The sequence below is a fragment of the Momordica charantia genome (genome assembly GCF_013281855.1).
Source record: "Momordica charantia cultivar OHB3-1 chromosome 8 unlocalized genomic scaffold, Mcharantia_2.0 BLBB01000008.1, whole genome shotgun sequence".
In the NCBI taxonomy this organism is placed as follows: domain Eukaryota; kingdom Viridiplantae; phylum Streptophyta; class Magnoliopsida; order Cucurbitales; family Cucurbitaceae; genus Momordica; species Momordica charantia.
This window is the reverse complement of record NW_028275166.1, coordinates 14,265,628-14,288,716: the sequence shown is the minus strand read 5'-3', so window position 1 is coordinate 14,288,716 and position 23,089 is coordinate 14,265,628. Positions and strand designations below refer to the sequence as shown.

Genomic DNA, 23,089 nt, shown 5'->3' with positions numbered 1-23,089 from the left:
GCAACGGATGAGTATGTCACACCGATGGCCACTCTACCAGGGGTAAGGGATGCTCATACTATTCCTTCTAATACAGTTAACCCGCTTGGGTGTGATACAGGTAGATCCAAGGTTGGGGAGAATAGTACTCAAGAACCTACCAGCGAAGAAGATCCTGAGGACACGCAGACGATAAGGGAAATGTTTCAATACAAGAGGCGGGAGAAAAAGAGTTCAAAACGACGTGCAGTTCAGGCTAAGAAGCCAACAGTGCCCGTGAATGAACCTAAAACGAGAGCTGCGAAAGCTAAAGCAGCTGAAGCTAAGAGGAAGGTAGTGGCACCTGGGCCAGTTGATACAATTGAACTGGACTTGTCTGAGGGAGAGGAGGTCGAGACGAAATGGAACGCGGAAAATTTAGCCACTCGAACTTCATTAATGAAATCCCGTAAGATTATGACAGAATTGGGATTCGATCTCACTCTAGGAGATGTGCCTGATGATTGGAGGGAGACCGCCAGAGACAAAGAATGGAGACCACTCATTCAGCCCATACAATGTGAGGCTTTGGAGTTAGTCAGAGAATTCTATGCTGCTGTCCACCCCCAGTCACATATAGCCATAGTGCGCGGGAAGGAAATACGGTTTGATGCCACTCAGATCAACTACACCTTTAACATTGAGAATATCAGAGATGCTGTGGGCAATAAGATGTTAGTGACTCCGACTCTGGAACAGCTTGATGAGGCTTTAGAATGTGTTGGGAAGCCCTCTGCCACTTGGGATTTGACTACTCATGGCAAGGTACGACTAAAACCCGAGGATGTTTCCCTAGCTGCTGCAGGATGGTTATACATAGTCAAAAACAGAATTCTGCCAACGGAGCATGATGAGCATGTCACTCAGGATAGGGCATTGCTGGTTTATGCCATGCTAAAGGGCATAGATGTGAATTATGGAGAATTGATCAATACCAGTATCCATGAGTGTGCCCACCGGACACGTGGTAAGCTTTATCACCCACGTTTGGTCACTTCTTTATGCTTGCGACAAGGTGTACAGCTCCCTGAGGATCAAATTAAGAGAGATGCCCCAATTGTGGAAGAGAAGAATATTCGGCGTATTATCGCCCATGCGTTACAAAGAAGGGAAGGTACTGGGATGTCTCCTACATCGGAGATCCGTCGTCTTCGAGAGGAGAACCACAAGCTGCGAGATCAGGTTCGAGAAGTCGTGCAACATATCTACAACTTAAGGGCTTCATTGGATTTTGCGGTTTTACCTTCATGGCCTCCAGCGCTAGCTGCTATCCTTGGTCATCCATCTCCCAGTACTGACACTGATCCTAGTCCACAACCTCCGACTTCATGAAGGGGAGGTTCCTTCTTTGCTATTTTTTGTGTTTTATTCTTTTGGTTAATGACGTAGTTGCATATTCTAGCATTACTACGCATGTTTTTTTTTTTTTTGTATTGATTATGTTTCGAGCTCAGTTGAAGCATGAATAAATTAGTATCGTTTATCTTCTGATCACTTAAAGTATGCCTTCACTTAACCTTAGTTTAGCTTTTCACATGCCTATTTTGAAGCATCTGTGCTGTGCATGTGATTTCATGTCGATGATGATTATAAGAGATTGTTGAGTTTTCTGTTCAATCCTGATAAAAACTCTCCGTTAGTTAACTTTTGTTTTTCACACATGCATTCCACATTCAACCATTTTACTTGCTATATTTTCTTCAATATGTCTTTCTAAATTCCCGTCTCTAGCCCGGTTATGGATAGTTAGCCTTTTATGTCTAAAAAGGGTTGCTAAGAAGTAGTGTTTTTACTTTCCATTCATTGCTCAACATGTTTTCCCAAAAAGTTAGGATTTAGAGAAGGCCACTGTAAGTCTTAACAAGTCAATACTGAAAAGGTTGCTTATTTGCATTGTTGAGTGGTTAAACCGAGGAGAGGAGCGCCTTAGACATAAGGGTTCCGCTTAAGTAGCCTAGACATAGGACCTTAACCCGAGGTTGCGACTATTTCCATCCTAAAACTAAGATATATCTCATAATAGACATATTAGGGAATGTCTTAGGACTTTGAACTTGCTTAGACATAAGTAAAGTGAGAAGCGTAGTCGTTAGTTTCTAAAGTAAAATGCATATTATCCTTAGCATGTCCTTGATTCTTTGTTGGCTAACTTGAAGTAATTCGGGCTAGGTTTTATTATTATAAGTCCAAATCCCAAATCCAAACCATTATTTGTGACCACTTCCCATTTACAAGAATCACTCATTTCAACATTCACTATTCTTTAAAACTTCAGAGTTTGGAAATTGTTTAGAAGTCCTTGAGGATCGATACTTGGATACTCCATCCATTTTATATTACTCTGACAGGTGTGCGCTTGCATCTATATAATTGTTACCACGCTTAGTGCGTGCGTTCAGCAAAACGCCCAGTCACCAACCTATACGCGACTGGGCCGATACGTTCCAAAATCTCAAAAGGCCCAATGAACCTTGCGCTGAGCTTGCCCTTCTTCCCAAAACGCAAAATCCCCTTTACGGGTGCCACACGAAGAAACACCCGTTCACCTACCACAAAATCGAGCTCTCTACGTCTGACGTCTGCATAACTCTTTTGACGGCTCTGTGCGACTTGCATCCTTCCCCTGATCTTTTGAATGGCACTGTTAGTCGCCTGCACCAAATCTGGTCCCAAGAGAACTCTTTCTCCGACTTCGTCCCAATTAACCGGAGATCGACACTCCTTCCCATACAGTGCCTCGTATGGGGCCATCCCAATCGTGGCCTGAAAACTGTTATTATAAGCAAACTCTATTAGGTAGAGGTACTTGTCCCAACTACCACCAAAGTCTAACATGCAAGCTCTGAGCATGTCCTCTAAAACCTGGTTCACGCGCTCCGTCTGACCATCGGTTTGGGGGTGAAACGCCGTGCTAAAGTCCAACTTAGTGCCCAGGGACTTTTGTAGACTCCGCCAAAAAGTCGAGGTGAAACGCGGGTCTCGATCGGACACTATGGATACCGGTATACCATGTAGCCTGACAATTTTCTGTAAATACAGTTCCGCCCATTTCTCTACTGTATACGTTGCCTTGCCGGGAATAAAGTGAGCGGACTTGGTTAAAGGATCTACAACTACCCAAATCACAGTGAATCCCTTAACCGTCCTTGGTAGCCCTGTAATGAAGTACATAGCCACATCGTCCCACTTCCAGACTGGTATGCTCAAAGGTTGCAGCAAACCAGCAGGTCTCTGTCTCGAAGCCTTTACCTGTTGGCAAGTCAAACACTTGCTAACAAACTGAGCTATTTCCCTCTTCATGTTATGCCACCAGTAATGTTTCTTGAGGTCTTGGTACATTTTGGTACTTCCTGGATGGACCGAGTAGGGAGTATTGTGTGCCTCTCCCAATAAATCCTTCTTCAAAGAATAATCCTTTGGCACACACAACCTTCCGCGAAAAAGCAAGGCTGCCTCACCTGAGAGAGTGAAATCCCCATGACCTACCATATCGAAGCCTTTGTCCAAGCTATGGTCTTCCTTTTGGGCAACAATGATCCGCTGCCTCAGACTGGGTTCCACTGAGAGTCGAGCCAACAGTGCGGGGACATCATCCACCGTCAGCTCTACTTCCAAGCGTTCCAACTCGCTGTGCATTGGACTGCAGCTCACAACCAGAGATGCCACACTTGCCGCCCTTCTACTAAGAGCATCAGCCACCACGTTTGCCTTACCCGGATGGTAACTAATCTCACAATCATAATCCTTCACCAACTCTAACCACCGTCTCTGTCTCAAGTTAAGCTCCTTCTGAGTGAAAAGGTACCTCAAACTTTGATGATCCGTGAAGACCTGAATTCTCTGTCCGTAGAGGTAGTGTCTCCACAACTTTAAGGCGAAGACCACTGCTGCTAATTCTAAATCATGAGTGGGATAGTTAAGCTCATGCGCCTTCAGTTGTCGAGAAGCATAAGCTATAACTTTCCCATGTTGCATCAGTACACATCCCAAGCCCCTTCGCGAGGCGTCGCTGTAAACCACCAAACCTTTCGTCCCATCGGGGACAGTTAACACCGGTGCAGACACCAAATGCTTTTTCAGTTCTTGGAAAGCCTCCTCACACTCGCTGCTCCAAGTGAAGGTAGCATTCTTACGAGTCAACTGCGTCAACGGTGCCGCTGTCCGAGAGAAATCCTGGATGAACTTTCTGTAATAACCAGCCAAGCCAAGGAAACTACGAATCTCTGTAACTGAACTAGGTCTTGGCCAATTTCTAATAGCTTCTACCTTGGTGGGGTCTACTGCAATACCTTCCTTGGTGACTATGTGCCCTAGGATAGCCACTTGGTCCAGCCAGAACTCACTCTTTGAAAACTTGGCATACAACTTATTTTCCCGTAGTATAGTCAAAACCTGTCTGAGATGTTCTTCGTGGCACTGCTCAGTCTTGGAGTATATCAAGATGTCGTCGATGAACACGATGACAAAAGAATCTAAATACTCCTTAAAGACCCGATTCATTAGATCCATAAAGGCTGCCGGAGCATTTGTGAGTCCAAAAGACATCACGACAAACTCAAAGTGCCCATACCTTGTCCTGAACGCCGTCTTTGAGATGTCAGCATCCTTTAACCTCAATTGGTGGTACCCCGAACGCAAGTCTATTTTTTAGAACACCTTCGCCCCCTGAAGCTGGTCAAAAAGGTCGTCAATGCGTGGTAGGGGATACTTGTTCTTGACTGTAACTTTGTTTAGTTCCCTGTAATCTATACAAAGTCGCATTGAGCCGTCCTTTTTCTTAACAAAGAGCACGGGCGCACCCCAAGGGGATACGCTCGGGCGGATGAAACCCTTGTCGAGTAATTCTTCCAACTGTAGCTTCAGCTCCTTCAACTCTGCCGGAGCCATTCGATAGGGTACTTTCGAGATGGGAGCCGTCCCTGGCAGCAACTCAATACAAAAGTCCACTTCGCGAGACGGAGGCAAGCCGGGGAGGTCCTTAGGGAACACGTCAGAGAACTCATTGACCACATGAACTGCCTCAATGGTCGGTACAACCATCCTTGTATCCACAATGCTAGCCAAATAGGCCCAGGCACCACGCTGGAGAAGATGGCTGGCCTTCAATGCCGACACCACTCTCGGGACCCCGGCCTTGGCTCCTTTAAAGGTAAAGTTCTGTCCGGAGGGCAAGCGAAAGCTAACTTCCTTCTTCGAGCAATCAATGTTAGCCCGGTTGGCAGCTAACCAATCCATGCCTAGGATCACATCGAAATCCTGCATATCCAGTTGGATTAACTTCACCTCCACGGTCTGACCATCGAAAGAGAGCTGGCCTCCTTTCACCACTTGACTAGTGACCAACACAGATCCTGACGGAGTGGATACTGACAGCAAAAAGCCTAACGATTCTAACTCTAGGTCCTCATGCCGAACAAAAGTAGAAGCAATGAAAGAATGACTAGACCCCGAGTCAAATAAAGCGTAAGCAGGCATGCTGAGTACTAAAACAGTCCCTGCAAAAGTAACACGCATGCAATAAAACACAAGCATATACACACAGCTCAAGACTCACAAAGAGAAGATACCTGTGACCACCGCCTCGGCATGCTCAGCATCCCCTCTGGTAAGAGCGAAGACGCGCGCCCTATGGGTTCCACCTTGAGTTGCCGCCGTCGCAGGGATCCTCTGGCCTAAAGCTTGGGTATTCGAGCCGGTCATCAGACACTCCCTTGCAAAATGTCCTTCCTTCTGACACCTATAACAAATTCTCTTTCCCGCCCAACACGGCCCAGTATGGCTCCTCTTACAAGTGGGGCACACCGGAGAAGCAGTCTGCCTTTGCACAAGCTGCTGGTGTCCCCTCGAGGGTTGATTGGAGGAGAACGATGCAAATTTCCACTTCACCCCCGAGCTGGAGCCCGTCATCTGTTGAGACTGAGGTTCCTCGAGACATTTGTCCATAGCCAACGCGCACCTGACTGCTGCTGTATAAGTAGTTGGTTCCTTAAGAACAAGTAGCCCCTTGATCTCTCTACGCAAACCATCAATGAACTTGTCAATCTTTAATTGTTCAGTAGGAATATATTGCATTCCAAACCGGGACAGCTCAGTGAACTTCCTCTCGTATTGGGCCACAGTTAGGCTCCCTTGACTGAGACGGAGAAACTCTGCCTGTTTTTCGTTCCTGACAGTCACGGGAAAATAGTACTCATAGAGTAGGTTCTTAAACCTCGTAAGTAAATGGGATAAAGCTCAAATAGGCACCTAACCCGAGGCATAACTAACAACAAGGAAAAATCTCCCAATTAGTCAAAGGTACATAATCCGTTTATTGGCCACAACATAAGGCCCTAACAAAAGAATTAGACTAAATAAGAAAAACTAAGCAGCCTATAGTCCTCGTTTGTCAGGTTTCCCCCGTCCCATTAGCAAGGTCACCCTCGATTCCTTCACCTGAAACAATCATTGTAGAAGGGGGGGTGAGTATATAAAATATACTCCGTATGTAGCCCTCATCAAGCACACACACACATCACGCTCAAAAACCATAAAGAAAACATACATCGTCATGCTCAAAACATAAGGCAAACATACATCGTCATGTTCTATCATTACAGTATGCGAACAACTATAGACATGCTCCACAATGACATCATACATTCAATCATGAACGTGTTCTATATAACCCGATGCTAACCATAATCGTAAACAAATCAACTACAGTTCACATGGCGCCCTAGCGCTTCAGGCAACTCTAAGTTCATCTCATCCATCCAAGCTTTCCAAGACCGTTCTGTTGGTAGTGTCGGCCCCTGACCATTTATACCCAGAGCCCCGACACTAGTGCATCGACCCTCGACCATTTATACCTGAGGCCTCGACGTCTTTTCAATCTATTGGCTTATTAGTTCCCCAAGTCTAACGCCTCGAATCGTATCGACCCTTACCGTTTATCCCCAAGGCCCGACACTCATCTACAGAGGCTTGGCGTTCAACCTTGCTATTTATCCCCAAGGTTTGAACTGTGCATCGACCCTCGACCATTTATACCCGAGGCCTCGATGTCTTACAATCTATTGGCCCTTGACCATTTATACCCAAGGCCCCAATAGTTCTCCATTCGAAAGACTCCTCGCATCGACCCCCGACCATTTATACCCGAGGCCTCGACGCTCATCTTTAACCAATATTGGCGCATCGACCCCCGATCATTTATACCCGAGGCCTCGATACCCAATTAGTGACGTATCAGCCCTCGACCATTTATACCCGAGGCCCTGACACTCACCCATTCACTTCGTAACTGTCATAACTCCACATATCAATTCTAGCCTCCCGCCAGGATTTCGGTACTACTTCCCTAATAACACCAACCACCACAACGTTCATCAACAACACCACCACTAGTATGATCTCAATGCATCTCTCAGCTCACCAACACAAATCAGCATGCTTCCCCAACATAAACATCATTCTAATAGCAAAACAATAAACCAAACATGCTTTCACAATATATCAGTTCTCAACAACAGCGCCATAGTGAGCTCAGTTATAACAGAGCATAGTCAACAATTTTTAAACGACAGCAGTCCAACACAAATCACCCAAGCACTCATTATCCAACATCCGCAAACATTAAGCATTGCTAGATATAATAAAAACTCATAAGACATGCCAAACACTTCATACAGATTTTAGACAACAAACATCCCCACCATAATATTTATTTTAACGAATATTCCCTGCAAACACACATCATTCCACGACAGATCTCAGCAGCTCAACAATACAAAGTTTCTACTATTATCACCAACAAAAATTCAACACTACCTAGGCATACAAACCAACATAAATGAGAGTTACACCGCACAACATCGTATCAGAACCATTTTCAACATCATAAATAGTACATCGACAACTAAATAATAAACACCAACACACGCACCCACCCTCGTGCTACTTACAAACACTTGTCCTAAAGCTCCTAAGCTCTTTGCACACTTCCTACTACAAAAGAGCACGATCTCGAGGTTAGTAACCAATTAGAGGCACTTAAATATAATTGAATTCGAGTTTAGGTGAGTCGTTACCTACTAACTCACACTAAAACCACTCGAACTTGGAGTGGGTCAACGCCGGATCGATGCCGAGGGAGGTGGGTATTGCAAATCGGCTTCGAACGAGTGTGAGTAAATGCCAAATCGTGTAGAAACCAAGAAATTTTCGTGAACTGCTGCTGCTCGGGGTGCTGGCCATGGGGTTCGAGGTCGCCGGTGCTGCTGTTCGCCAGAGGAGGAGCCGAAATTTCTCTGTTCGTCGTGGGTAAGACGCCGTCGACCACTGCTTGCCCGATGCCGGAGAAGAAAAGCGAGAGTGGGTACCAGAACTCTCAGATCTGGCCGGACGGTAGCAGAATTCTTGGACGCCGAGAGACGCTGGTGATGGGATCGCGAAAGCCGCACTTCTGCTGTGATGCCGCGTTGCCGTGGGTCGTCACCGGAGAGGCTCGCTGCCGCCGTGGGATGCCAACCGGAGAAGAAGGAGAAGAGAGTGGTGGGGGCGGCGAAGAAGAAGGAGAAGAAGACAAAGAAGAAGAAGAAATTTGGGAGAGGGCAGGCGGCTGAAAACAAAAAGGGAGGAAGGGAAGAAGAAGAAGAAAAGAAATTAGGGCTTTCTTGGTTTTCTTTTTGTTTTTAAAAAAAACCAACCCAACCCAACTTAAAACAAACCAAACCCAAAAGAAGGATCAACTAAAACAATAAACTCATCCCAACCTGAGATAAAACCAAAAGCGCGCGATCCGATATACAAAAATTTAATTAAAATAAATTTAGAATTTAATGGAAAGCTCATAGTTCGAGATTTAAACTAACCTGAAAGATACGGGGCGTTACAGGTTAGGTAGGTCCTAAAACGCTGGTGGATTACCCATTTCCATCTCCTTTGACTGACCAAATCATGCTCAAACTGATAGTGGAACACTTCTTCTACACGTATGCATCGGTTGGAACCACCAAAACGTATTGGAAGACGCGTTTCATTAAGGGCAAAGTTGGAAGAAAACAAGGATTTCTGCCGCCTGGCGCCTCCAATGAAGGTTTTTCCGTCTTTTTGCTTCTTTTGATTAATTTCCACTCCCAAATGGTCCTAAAATGTCATAAATACAATATAAGCCAACCACAAACCATCATATATGAATTTTGCATGAATTGGAACTCAAACGACCGAGAAAAAGTCCGAAACAAAGTTAAAACATAGTAAAAACAGCATCTAAAACCTTTTTTTTACGCATGTAAGCAAGCGTAATCACCGATCTCTCACGTAAGTATTAAAATTTCATCAAGAGGAAGAAACAATTAAAGAAGCATTTTTCCAACCAAAAATAGTAAAAAGGTGAAAAGAGTAAAAAGGATGAGGTAATTTGTTATGAATGCAAAAAACCGGGTCATATTAGAACCGATTGTCCTCTTCTTAAATCATCCAATGAATCCAAGACGAAAGCAATGAAGGCTACTTGGGATGATAGTTATGAAAGTGGAAGTGATAGTGAGAATGAAGAAGTGGCCAACTTTTGCTTCATGGCTCATAGTGACAAAGAGGATGAACAAGATGATGAGGTAAATCTTGACCCCCTTTCTTATGATGAGTTGTTTGAAGCTTTTGAGAATATAGAAAATGATTTAGAAAGACTTGGTTCTAAATATATTATGCTTAAACAGAAATGCAATGTCTTAACTAGTGAACATAAGTCTTTACTTGATGATATTGCTTGCTTAAAGAAAAATGAGCATGATGTTGTAAATATCTCTTGTAATAAGCATGTTCTTAATTGTGATGAGAAAAATGTCTTACTTCATAAAATTAGATTTCTTGAACATGATGATTGTGAAAAACATAATTTGATTAAATGGCTTAAGAAAAATGAATCAAATGCTTTAGTGGAACTTGATAAGGCTAAAGATTCTATTAAAAAGTTAACAATTGGTGCTCAAAGGTTGGACAAGATAATTGAAGTAGGTAAACCTTATGGTGATAAAAGAGGTTTAGGATATATTGATGAATGCTCTACTCCTTCAAGTTCTAAAACTATCTTTATTAAAGCATCTCCTAATATGCCTAAGCTTGTTGCTCCTAAGGTTATATCTAAACATGCTAAAATTAACTTTGTGCCTATATGTCATTATTGTGGTGTTGAAGGTCATATAAAACCCAAGTACTTTAAATTAAAATCTACTCAAACAACTTCGTCTAGAAGAAATTTCTCTCAGAGGGCAAAGTTTCACAATGCTCCAAGAAATAATTTCTCCAAGAAAATAATTCATTGCATAATGTTGTTTGTTTTTCATGTGGCAAGTATGGGCATAAATCTTCTTCTTGTTACTTGTCTAAATCTTATGCTTTCAATAAAAATGCAAAAAATGAAATAGATCCCCAAGTTTGTTAATGCTAACCTTCTAGGACCCAAACAAGTATGGGTACCAAATGATCAAATTTAAATTTTTGTGTTTATAGGTATGTTTGAAAGCTTCCAAGAAAAGTAAGTGGTACTTGGATAGTGGTTGCTCGAGGCACACGACGGGAGACCAATCCAAGTTTGTCACTTTCTCCAAAAATGATGGAGGTTTTGTAACCTTTGGTAATAATAAGAAAGGTAAAATAATAGGTAATGAATCTTCTATTTTGATTGAAGATGTACTTTTGGTTGATGGTTTAAAGCATGATTTACTTAATATTAGTCAATTGTGTGATAAACGATTTAAAGTTGTGTTTGATAAAAAGAATTGCATCATTGAAAATGCTAGTGATAGAAAAGTTTTATTTGTTGGAAATAGAGATGAAAATGTGTATACTATTGATTTGAACGATTGTCCTATTAGTGATAAATGTTTATCGGTCTTGCATGATGATTCTTGGTTATGGCATAGAAGACTAGGACATGCTAGCATGCACTTAATTTCAAATATTTCCAAGAATTCTTTGGTTAGAGGTCTTCCCAAGTTTAAATTTGAAAAGGATAAAGTTTGTGAAATGGGTAAGCAAACCAAATCTTCTTTCAAATCTAAAAACATGATCTCTACTACAAGACCCCTACAACTATTACACATAGACTTATTTGACCCTTCTAGAATTGCTAGTTTTGGAGGGAACTATTATGCCTTTGTGATAGTTGGTGATTTTTCAAGATTTACTTGGGTTTTGATGCTAAAACATAAGGATGATGCTTTGAAAAGTTTTTCTAGTTTTGTCAAAAGAGTTCAAAATGAAAAAGGATTTTTTATTTCTCAAATTAGGAGTGATCATGGAGGAGAATTTGATAGTAATACTGTTGAAAATTTTTGTGAAGAAAATGAATTTTCTCATAACTTCTCCACTCCAAGAACTCCTCCACAAAACGGTATGGTTGAAAGGAAAAATCGTACTTTGCAAGAATTTGATAGGTCAATGTTACATGAGTATGGTTTACCTTCTTATTTTTGGACGGAGGCCGTTAATACCGCTTGTTATGTTTTAAATAAAATTTTAATTATACCTTCTTTAGATAAAATTCCTTATGAACTTTGGCATAACAAAATTCCAAATATTTGGTACTTCAAAGTCTTTGGTTGCAAATGTTTTATTTTGAATAACAAAGAAAAGCTTGGAAATTTTGATTCTAAGACGGATGTTGGTATTTTCCTTGGTTATTTCTCTACTAGTAAAGCTCATAGAGTTTTCAATAAAAAAAACTTTGATAGTTGAGGAATCTATGCATGTGGTATTTGATGAATCTTGCAATGTTGTTTCTAATGATTCTTTTTGTAGTGATTCTTTAGAAAGAAATTTTGAAGATTTACTTGTTAGTGACAAAAGCAAAGAATTACTTCAAGTAAGCAAAAAGTGAGCATCAACAAAAATAAGGTGGACGGTTTTTCATCCATGCCTAAGGAGTGGAAGTATGCTCCATCCCATCCTAAGGATTTAATTCTTGGTGATGCCGAACAAGGTGTGAAAACTGATTCCTCCCTTAATATGTTTAATAACATTGGTTTTGTTTCTCAAATTGAACCAAAAAGTTTTAAAGATGTCGAAAGTGATGAATTTTGGATTTTAGCTATGCAAGAAGAATTAAGTCAATTTGAAAGAAAAAATGTTTGGGAATTAGTCCTTAGGCCTTCTAATACTTCTATAATTGGGACTAAATGGGTCTTTAGAAATAAAATGGATGAAAATGGAAATATCATTAGAAGTAAAGCTAGACTTGTAACTCAAGGTTATTGTCAAGAAAAAGGAATAGATTATGAGGAAACTTTTGCACCCGTTGCTAGATTAGAAGCCATTAGAATGTTACTTGCTTTTGCTTGTTATAAAAATTTTATTTTGTACCAAATGGATGTGAAAAGTGCTTTTTTAAATGGTTATATTATGGAAGAAGTTTATGTGGAACAACCTCCGGGATTTGAAAGTTTTGATTTTCCAAATCATGTTTTTAAATTGAAAAAGGCTCTTTATGGTTTAAAACAAGCTCCAAGAGCTTGGTATGATAGACTTAGTAATTTTCTCATTGAGAATGGTTTTAAAATGGGTAAAATTGATACTACTCTTTTTATTAAGTCTAAAGAAAATGATATGCTTCTAGTGCAAATATATGTGGATGATATAATTTTTTTTTCTACTAATCCTTCTATTGTGTGAAGAATTTTCTAAATGCATGCATAATGAGTTTGAAATGAGTATGATGGGAGAACTTAGCTTCTTCCTTAGACTCCAAATCAAACAACTCAAGGATGGTATTTTCATAACTCTAGAGAAATACACAAGAGATTTGCTCAAAATGTTCAAATTCAATGAAGGTAAAATTGTCAAAACTCCTATGAGCACATCCACCAAGCTTGACAAGAATGAGAAAGGTAAATGTGTGGAAGTAAAGACTTATCGAGGTATGATTGGCTCTTTACTTTATTTAACCGCTAGTAGACCCGATATTATGTTTAGTGTATGTGTTTGTACTAGATTTTAATCTTGTCCTAAAGAATCTCATGTGCATGCCGTTAAACGAATTTTTAAATATTTGCTTGGAACTATTGATTTAGGCTTGTGGTATCCTAGAAATGTTGAATTTAATTTGGTAGGATATTCTGATGCGGATTTTGCGGGTAATTTACTTGACCGAAAGAATACTAGTGGGACTTGCCAATTTCTTGGTAGTTCTTTAGTTTCTTGGTTTAGTAAAAAGCAAAATTCAGTTGCTTTATCCACTACCGAAGTGGAATATATTGCGGTTGCTAGTTGTTGTGCTCAAATTCTTTGGATGAAACAAACTCTTTGTGATTTTGGATTAAAGTTTGAAAATGTGCCTATATTTTGTGATAATACAAGTGCCATAAATTTGATTAAAAATCCTATACATCATTCTAGGACTAAGCATATGGATATTAGGCATCACTTTATAAGAGAGCATGTGCAAAATAGTCATATTACTCTTGAATTTGTAAGTTTAAATAATCAATTAGCGGATATTTTTACCAAGCTTTTAAATGAAGAATGCTTTTGCAAAATTAGGCTTGAGCTTGGTATTATTCGTTGTGATGCATCTTGATTTTTTATTTGTTATTTTTTTAAATGCATATTGATAGGGGGAGCATTTATGCAAAATTGTATTCATGTTTTTAGGTGCAGCTTTTTATGTTAGTAATTATTTTTGTTCTTTTTGACGATTCCAAAGGAGGAGAAATTTAAGAAAAAATTGCTCTAAAATTGTTTCTATGATTTATTGGTTTATTAATCCATGGATGTATCAATTGAGGGGGGAGAAATTAATCTTTGAATGGTTTTTAAGTATGACATTTTGGATTTATTATGACGATTATTAAATGTCTATGTATTTTTCTTTGGAAGTTTGTTATCATAAAAAATGGGGAGATTGTTGGCTTTTTGGCCCTTAATCTCAAATTAATTAATTTTAATAAATTAATTAATTAATGTTTTGATGATAACAAACTAAATTTTTATTTATTGATAATATTAGTTTTTTAAAGTGACCACAGCGTAGAGCTCGTTACAACGATTCCAACTGATGGGATGTGAATCCCGGAGCGGAAGCAGATCATCGTTCATGATTTTTTGAGAAAACAATAACAAAGCTGCGAAGAAGAAAATATAAGGGAAACTTACATTTGAAGAACTTTTCTTCAACGACTTTCACTCGAACACCATCAAACGATCTTCCGTGCTATCCTCTTGGGTCCCAAGATCGTACTTGTGAGACCAATTCGTTTCGAATCTCACGGAGAATTAAGAGAGATTGTGTTTGACAGAGAGAAAATCCTTGGGTGTTCTTCTTTGTTATCCCTGTTCTGTATATTTCAGAACTGCAAAAGGAAAAGATAACAAAGACAGTAAGGTGAGGGGTTACCCCACGTCACTTAACTGCCCACTCCCCTGCAATTTTGCAAGGTAGTTTAATATTAATATATATATATATATACAATTAATCATATTAATTAATAAATAATTATTAATTATTAATCTAATTAATAATAATTAATATATATATACATATATATATAAATTAAATAACTAATTAACACTTAATTATTTATTACAATAATAGAATCATACTCCATTGAATTTCTCTCGTATAACCTATAGTCGTAATGTACATCTTACGCACATTATTTTTAACCTATAGTTTTAATATGAATCTTATTCATATTAATTTTATTTAAATCTCATTCAAATAATTTCTCTCATAATATATAGTTTTAATTTAGAATTAACTATATATTATAATGTATCAATATACATATATTCCCTTGAGTAATCTTAACAGTTCAAATTCTTCCAAAAACTAGATCCTCATTTTACCCCTTATGAGCTAGCAATGGGACCTAATAGACCTACAGATCAGAAGCTCCAACGATACGAGATTAATCGGTCAAACTCATTGACCGAGTTAATCAACACTCGTTAACTACGGGTCACTCCACTAAAGACCCGCAGTTGCACTCTTTTCACTGCAGAATATTTTCGTGTCCACGGATATACGACCATTAATGACAAGTCAATCCTTCACGAGTGCTCGTAACTCAACTTGGATCAAATTACCGTTTTACCCCTGAGTTACATCTTACTCCTTAAATACCACTGCTCCTCTAATGAACAACCCAGTTATGGTCCGACCAATAACCGAAAGTCCCTCTCGGGCCAATGAGAGGATAGGGCCCCTTGTTCAAGTCCCAGAGTCAACTTTTAAGAGAACACTCATCTACTCCCCTAAAGTCGGGAATGAGTGAATTCCATCTTGTGAAGTTACGTTTCCAGCTCCCCACTCGGTCTCGTCCCCAAAATGGTAGAGATATTGAGTCGACAACTCGGGCCACTCTCACTCATATCGATCAAAGGACGAGCCCTCAAGGGCAGGAGTCCATAACTCAATCAGGATTGAGAATGAGTTGTTTGGTCATCTTATGAAATAGCAATCTGTTAGTCAACAGCGTTACATCTAAAGATTGTCTATTTCGCAATCTGGTTTTATACAAACTCATTGTATATGATACCCCCACTCGCATGTCTCCACACGAACGACCTGGATCAAGTCGTCTATAACATTTACAAAGTGGGCTGTATCCATAATGTTGTCAGGATAAGATACCCAGCCTTATCCATATACTATAGACCCTTTAGATTATTCACGAGACATTATCCACTCGTATATCAGGGGTATATCAAATATATACCTCGTATATCAGGGGTATATCAAAATATACACCTAGTATATCAAATATATACCCAGTATATATACTGTCCCGGTTACATGATAATAACCGTGGATCTTTAGTTTATTGAATTTTGGACAATGCAATGCTATGAATTCAACAATAAACTTCTGGAATAAAACTTTATTGAATATACATTTGTTTTTGCATAAATACACACTACGAGTTTAGGGCAACACACCCAACAAACTCCCACTTGAACTAAACTCGAGCGGGGTGTACATTATCATCAAGCAAAGGGAAAATACAATAAACTAGGGCATACAGTATACCCATTATATTATCATAAAGGAAAGAGAAAATACAATAAAGTAGGGCTTACACTATAGTCATACACTATACCCATTACATTTCATGTTTATTGATCGAAACATGTCCAACAGGATACTGTTTCTCCTTTCCGATACACCGTTTTGTTGAGGTGTACCAGGGGTGAGAGTTGGGACGTGATTCCATATTCTATCATATAGACATGGAATCTCAAGTCCATATACTCTCCACCGCGATTTGATCGAAGTGTTTTAATGGTTTTATCTAATTGATTTTCAACTTCTATCTTGTACTCCTTGAACATTTCAAGGGCTTCAGACTTATGTTGCAATAGGTATAAATAACCATACCTTGAATAGTCATCTATAAAAGAGATGAAGTATTCATAGCCTCTTCGAGCTTTAACATTCATCGGACCACAAAGGTCTGAATGTATAAGTTCTAAGGGCTCTTTGGCTCTATAACCTTTTCCAGTAAAAGGTCTTTTAGTTATCTTGCCTTCAAGACAAGACTCACATAGTGGTAAAGAATCATCTTCTAACTCATTTAGAATGTCATTCTTAACCAACCTCTCAATCCTATTGAGATTAATGTGACCTAATCTTAAGTGCCAAAGAAAGGTATTTTCTTTGTGAGAAAGTTTTTGCCTTTTATTTTGAGTTCTAGCATTTTTAAGCAACTCGGTATTTAAAACAGCTTTAGTTATGGTTAGTCTTAGCAGATACAAGTTGTTTTCAAGCAAAGCAGAACAAATATTAACACCATTTCTTGAAATGAACGCTGCATTCAAATTAAATGAAATGGAATACAAATGTTCTAACAAACAAGAAACTGAAATTAAGTTCCTTTTAATTTTAAGAACTACGTACACATTACCTAATAATATATACATATTCTTGTTTGTAAACAACTTGTTCTAACTACTGCCCAACTGAGACGACCTCTCCGGTTCCGACCTTGAGAGTCATCTCTCCGGCGTCAAGCTGCCTCCAGGAACTAATTCCCTAAAATGAAGAATAAACGTGATTAGTGGCTCCTGAATTCAGTATCCAAGCGGAGTCATCGTTCTCCACTAAACATGTTTCCAAAACAAGTAAATTATATTTACCTTCGTTGACTTTCTTCTTTTTGGCCAAGTATTTTGGGCAGTTGCGCTTCCAATGCTCGTCCAGATAATAGTTGAAACACTTTCCTTTCTCTGCAACCTTGGTCTTGCCTTTCTTGGCAGCAGCAAAGCGGAGTCAGGTTTAGACCCCTTACCAGCAGCCTTCTTCTTCTTGAAAGTCTTACTTCTAGAAGAAAAGGGCACAGATTTGGTTCCAGAGGACGAACCTCGGTTGAACCTCTTTGAGGTGGCAACATTTGCCTCCCACTCTTGTCCCTTACTTTTCATAAGATACTGGTAGGTATGCAGCTCGTTTAAAAGCGTGGTAAGAGCGTACTCCAGCTTATTCATAACCGCATTGCTGTAGAATGGCAGGAAACTCTTCGAAAGAGATTCTAGAATGAAGCTGACCTGACTCTGCTCGTCTATGACAGCCCCGTTCGACACTGCCACGTTGAAGTGAACCATCAGGTTGAGAACGTGTTCTCGCACTGAGGAGCCCTCCTTCATGCGGGAGTTGTAAACGAACTTAAGGGCTTCATGTCGAGCCTGTGAGGACGGTTTTCCAAACATGCTCTACAGCGAGTCCATGATCTCCTTAGCGGTGATCGTGTCCTCGTGCTTCTTAGCAAGCACATCAGATATGCTCGCCAAGATGTAGACCTTGGCCTTGTCATTGGCCTTGATACATTTGTCATAGACGTTGCGCACCGCCACAGTGGCGTTAGGCATAGGAGCTTCAGGACAATCCTCTTGCAAAACGAACCTAAGATCATTTATCACGAGAATAGTATTTAGATTCGATTTCCATTGTTTGTAATTCTCGCCGTTAAGTTTTTGCGCGACTAGGAGTGCAATAATAGAAGTAGACATGTTGAAAGTAAAAACAAACCTATATTAGTTTCATGCATTAGTCTTTAAACCCAATCAAATTTTAGCAAAAGTAATTAAGCACCCTAACAAAATTGTTTTCCAACGATGCTTCAGTGATTTAGAACAACAGCCACCGTAGGGCAGACAGGTACTCCTTCACTGAATTGAGACGTTCTCAACTAAATTTTACACCAGAATAACTCTTATTCCTATAAACTTTAGTCAGCGTTTATTTTGTCAGAAAATTGCTAACTAACTTAACAACTGTTCGTAAGTGTGACCCATCATTTTCGATCCTCAGAGGTCCACCCCAATAATCCTACCGTAGGGAAGGAAAATATTGGAGCAAAACCTAAGAGACCCCTATCTATTTTTGGAGTTTGCCTTGGTTTTGATTTCATACAATGAACCCTCCGTAGGGATGGTCGCTCCAGGAGAACACGCAGGTCATGTATGAAACCTCACGGTGCAAACCAATGGCGGAGAAAGCAAAATGTGTTGTCACACATCCTTCTTCCACTTACTATGAATACTATCTCCATTCACCTCGATATTGAACCATGTAAACACCTTCCGTAGGGCGGCCGCACCCAGGGCGACACGAGGCCGAGCATGGAACTCAAAGTGTGAATATAAAGGAGAACGTGAGAGAAAGAGAGAAAAGTATGTTATATCTACGTTGTATATTACATATATACTTTGTATATCACTTAGTATTCTAAGACTATGGTATATTACTTAGATAAATCCCGGCTAAGTCAAATTAACTAAGTGAATTTTTAGTTGGCCCAATATAACTATTATATTGGTAGTTGTACATTAATGTTTTAATTCATTAAACATTTTAATAAACCAACGACATTATTGCAAGTATATAAAATATTGACTAATTCAACCCTCAGGTCGGTTCCCAGGTAGAGGTATTCCCTTACGATCAGCTTAAATACCTCAATCTAGACAGAATCTTTCTTAGACAGGGTTCCCTTATAGGCAATATTTTATATTTAGTCTTTTATCATTTCATTTTAAAACTAGTTAAAACAAAATAAAAGACTACCCCCTAATCATATTAGAAGATATAACCTAAGGTCTAATTAATTTTACACCCCTTTAAAATTAATTAACTTAGACCCTATGTTTGCATGCAATTCTTTATTATAGATTTTAATTTCTATCTACCACATTTTATAACTCTTATAAAATTGAAGAAATTAAAACTATAAACATGCATTGTAAGCATACATTAATATAACAATTATATTAACCAAAGTAATGTCATGTTCAATCAACTTTATTTTCATCTAATTAATACAACACTTATATTAATCATGAAAATAAAACATACATTCATACATTATAACATTTATATCTATATGATGCATACATACTATATATCAAACATACATATTATGCATTTAACCTATGGTGGGATTTTAAAACTATATGGCATACAATATGCAATATGCTTTTAATTAAAATATACATTCATCATGCATAAAATAATTAAATAGCAAAGGTGGACCGGTTTTTGGCACCCTTTGGAAACAAAATAATACAAAAAAATAAGAAAACGACTGTAACCGCCCTCGAACCGCAAACCAAAGCCACGAAAACAAGTCGAAAAATACCCAGGACAGTGCCTCGACACCTAAAGGCAGAGCCCCGTTGCTGCTGCAGCAAAAAATCGCAGCAGCAGCGCCATGGCGCTGCACAGCGTCGCGGCGCTACAGTGCAACGCCATGGAGCTGTGTGCTATCCCCGCAACGTCATGGCGCTGTCTGCACGGTCTGCTTCGTCTTCTTTGCTGTTTTCTGCAAACTTTCGCCAAATCCGATGTCACGAACAAATTTCGAGCGATCCGGACTTACAGACTCGATACAGAAACTCAATGCCCAAAACACCGGGCGTTTACATGATCAAATCAAGACTTAAATTGCATTTTACAATCCAAAAACCAGAAATTTTCCAACCCGCAAACCCATATTTCGAAAATATGAATGAAAACACCCACCAAGAACACCGATTTTGCTCCCAAAAAAATCAAAACAGCAACGCAGCTTTGATATCAATTGATGGGATGTGAATCCCGGAGCGAAAGCGGACCATCGTTCATGATTTTTTGATAAAACAAAAACAAAGGTGTGAAGAAGAAAATACAGGGGAAACTTACATTTGAAGAACTTTTCTTCAACGATTTTCACCCGAACACCACCAAACGATCTTCCGTGCTATCCTCTTAAGTTTCGAAATCGCACTTGTGGGAGCAATTCGTTTTTAATCTCACGGAGAATTGAGAGAGATTGTGTTTGATTGAGAGAAAATACTTGTGTGCTCTTCTTTGTTATCCCTATTATGTATGTTGCAGAACTGCAAAAGGAAAAGATAACAAAGACAGTGACGTGGGAGGTTACCCCACATCACTTAACTGCCCACGTCCCTGCAATTTTTTAGGAGAGTTTAATATTTATATATATATATTTATATATATAATTAATTGATCAAATTTATTAATATAATTAATTATTAATCCAATTAATAATTAATAAATATATATATACATAAATAATTAACACTTAATTATTTATTATAAAAATTAGAATCATATTCTAAAACATTTCTCTCGTATAACCTATAGTTTTAATGTACATCTTATGCACATTATTTTTAACCTATAGTTTTAATATGAATCTTATTCATATTAATTTTATTTGAATCTCATTCAAATAATTTCTCTCATAATATATAGTTTTAATTTACAATTAACTATATATATTATAATGTATCAATATACATATAATCCCTTAAGTAATTTGAACAATTCAAATTCTTCCAAAAAATTTGATCCTCCTTTTACCCGTTATGAGCTAGCAAGGGGACCTAATGGACCTACAGATCCGAAGCTCCAATGATACGAGATTAATCGGTCAAACTCATTGACCGAGTTAATCAACATTCGTCAAACTACGGGTCACTCCACTAATGACCCGCAGTTGCACTCTTTTCACTGCAGAATGTTTTCGTGTCCAGGGATATACGACCATTAATGACGAGTCAATCCTTTACGAGTGTTCGTAACTCAAGTTGGGTCAAATTACCGTTTTACCCCTGAGTTACATCATCTTCTTAAACACCATTGCTCCTCTAATGAACAACCCGGTTATGGTCCAACCAATAATCGAAAGTCCCTCTCGGCCAATGAGAGGGTGGGGCCCCTTGTTCAAGTCCCGGAGTCAGCATTTAAGGGAACACTCATCTACTCCCCTAAAGTCGGGGATGAGTGAATTCTATCTTGTGAAGTTATGTTCCCAGCTCCCCACTCGGTCTCGTCCCCAAAATGATAGAAATGTTGAGTCGACGACTCGAGCCACTCTCACCCATACAGATCAAAGAACGAGCCCTCACGGGCAGGAGTCCATAACTCACTCAGGATTGAGAATGAGTTGCCTGGTCATCCTAAGAAATGGCAATCTATTAGTTAACGGTGTTACATCTAAAGATTGCTTATTTCACGGTCCAGTCTTATACAATCACATTGTATAGGATACCCCTACTCGCATGTCTCCACACGAACGACCTGGATCGAGTCGTCTGTAACCTTTACAGAGCGGGCCTTATCCATAGTGTTGCCAGGATAAGGTACCCAGCATTATCCATATACTATAGACCCTTTAGGTTATTCACGGGACATTATCCATTCATATATCAGGGGTATATCAAATATATACCTCGTATATCAACTATATACCCAGTATATATACTGTCCCCGATTACATCAAAAATAACCTTGGATGTTTAGTTTATTGGATTTTGGATCATGCAAAGCTATGATTCAACAACAAATTTATTGAATAAAACTTTATTAGATAGACATTTGTGTTTACAAAATACAAACTACAAGTTTAGGGCAACACACCCAACAAACTCCCACTTGAACTAAACTCGAGTGGGGTGTACATTATCATAAAGCAAAGGGAAAATACAATAAACTAGGGCATACACTATACCCAATTACATTTCTCCCACTTGCTCTAGACTAACTGTACAAAGCTCGTAAACCTAGACTTTCTAGATGGCCCTCAAATACTTTAGCCGTGAGTGCCTTTGTAACAGAATCAGCAATATTGTGCTCTATAGCGATCTTCGTGACAATCACATCTCCTTGTTGCACTCTCTCTCGTATAAGGTGGTACTTCCTTTTGATGTGTTTGCCTCTCTTATGGCTTCGAGGTTCTTTAGAATTTGCCACAGCACCACTGTTATCACAATAAAGTGTGATGTGCAAGTTCATGTTTGGAACGACGTCCAAATCTGTCAAGAACTTTCTAAGCCAAACCGCCTCTTTTGCTGCTTCACAAGCTGCAACATACTCAGCCTCCATCGTGGAGTCTGCGATGCATCCTTGTTTGATGCTTCGCCAAACTACCGCTCCTCCGTTAAGAGTGAATACTGACCCCGACGTGGATTTCCTTGAATCCTTGTCTGTTTGGAAGTCAGAGTCAGTGTATCCTGTAAGGATCAAATCCTTAGCGCCATACACGAGCTTGTAGTCCCTCGTTCTCTTAAGATACTTGAGGATTCCTTTAACAGCAGTCCAGTGATCATATCCTGGGTTGGATTGGTACCTACTGACTATCCCTACCACATAGCAAATGTCAGGCCTAGTGCACAGCATAGCGTACATCAGGCTGCCTACTGCTAAAGCATAGGGTATACGTCTCATATCCTCAACTTCTTGAGGTGTCTTAGGACACTGCTCCTTAGACAGATGAATTCCATGCCTGAAGGGTAATAAACCTTTCTTGGAATTTTGTATCGAATATCAAGCAAGCATCTGTCGATATAAGTTGCTTGAGACAGGGCTAACGTTCTGTTCTTGCGATCCCTTAGAATTTGGATGCCAAGAACATACTGAGCTTCTCCCAAATCCTTCATTTGGAACTGAGTCGCTAACAACTTCTTTATGTCTGTAAGGTATCCTACATTATTCCCAATGAGTAGAATATCATTCACATACAACACTAAGAAAGCTACAGTGTTGTTGACGATCTTCTTGTATACACAAGGCTCATCAACGTTTTGGTCAAAA

General features: G+C 39.4%; 1 protein-coding gene across 1 annotated transcript; it reads right to left on the bottom strand.

Moving 5' to 3' along the window:
- Positions 1-4,948: 4,948 nt before the first annotated feature.
- LOC148209584 (uncharacterized) lies at positions 4,949-6,602 on the bottom strand. Its single transcript, XM_088126918.1, has 4 exons — positions 6,595-6,602; positions 5,586-6,184; positions 5,097-5,513; positions 4,949-4,995 (listed from the first exon to the last, which is right to left on the bottom strand). The coding sequence occupies exons 1-4, from the start codon at positions 6,600-6,602 to the stop codon at positions 4,949-4,951; spliced, it is 1,071 nt and encodes a 356-aa protein (XP_087983044.1).
- Between the last annotated feature and the right edge of the window lie 16,487 nt (positions 6,603-23,089).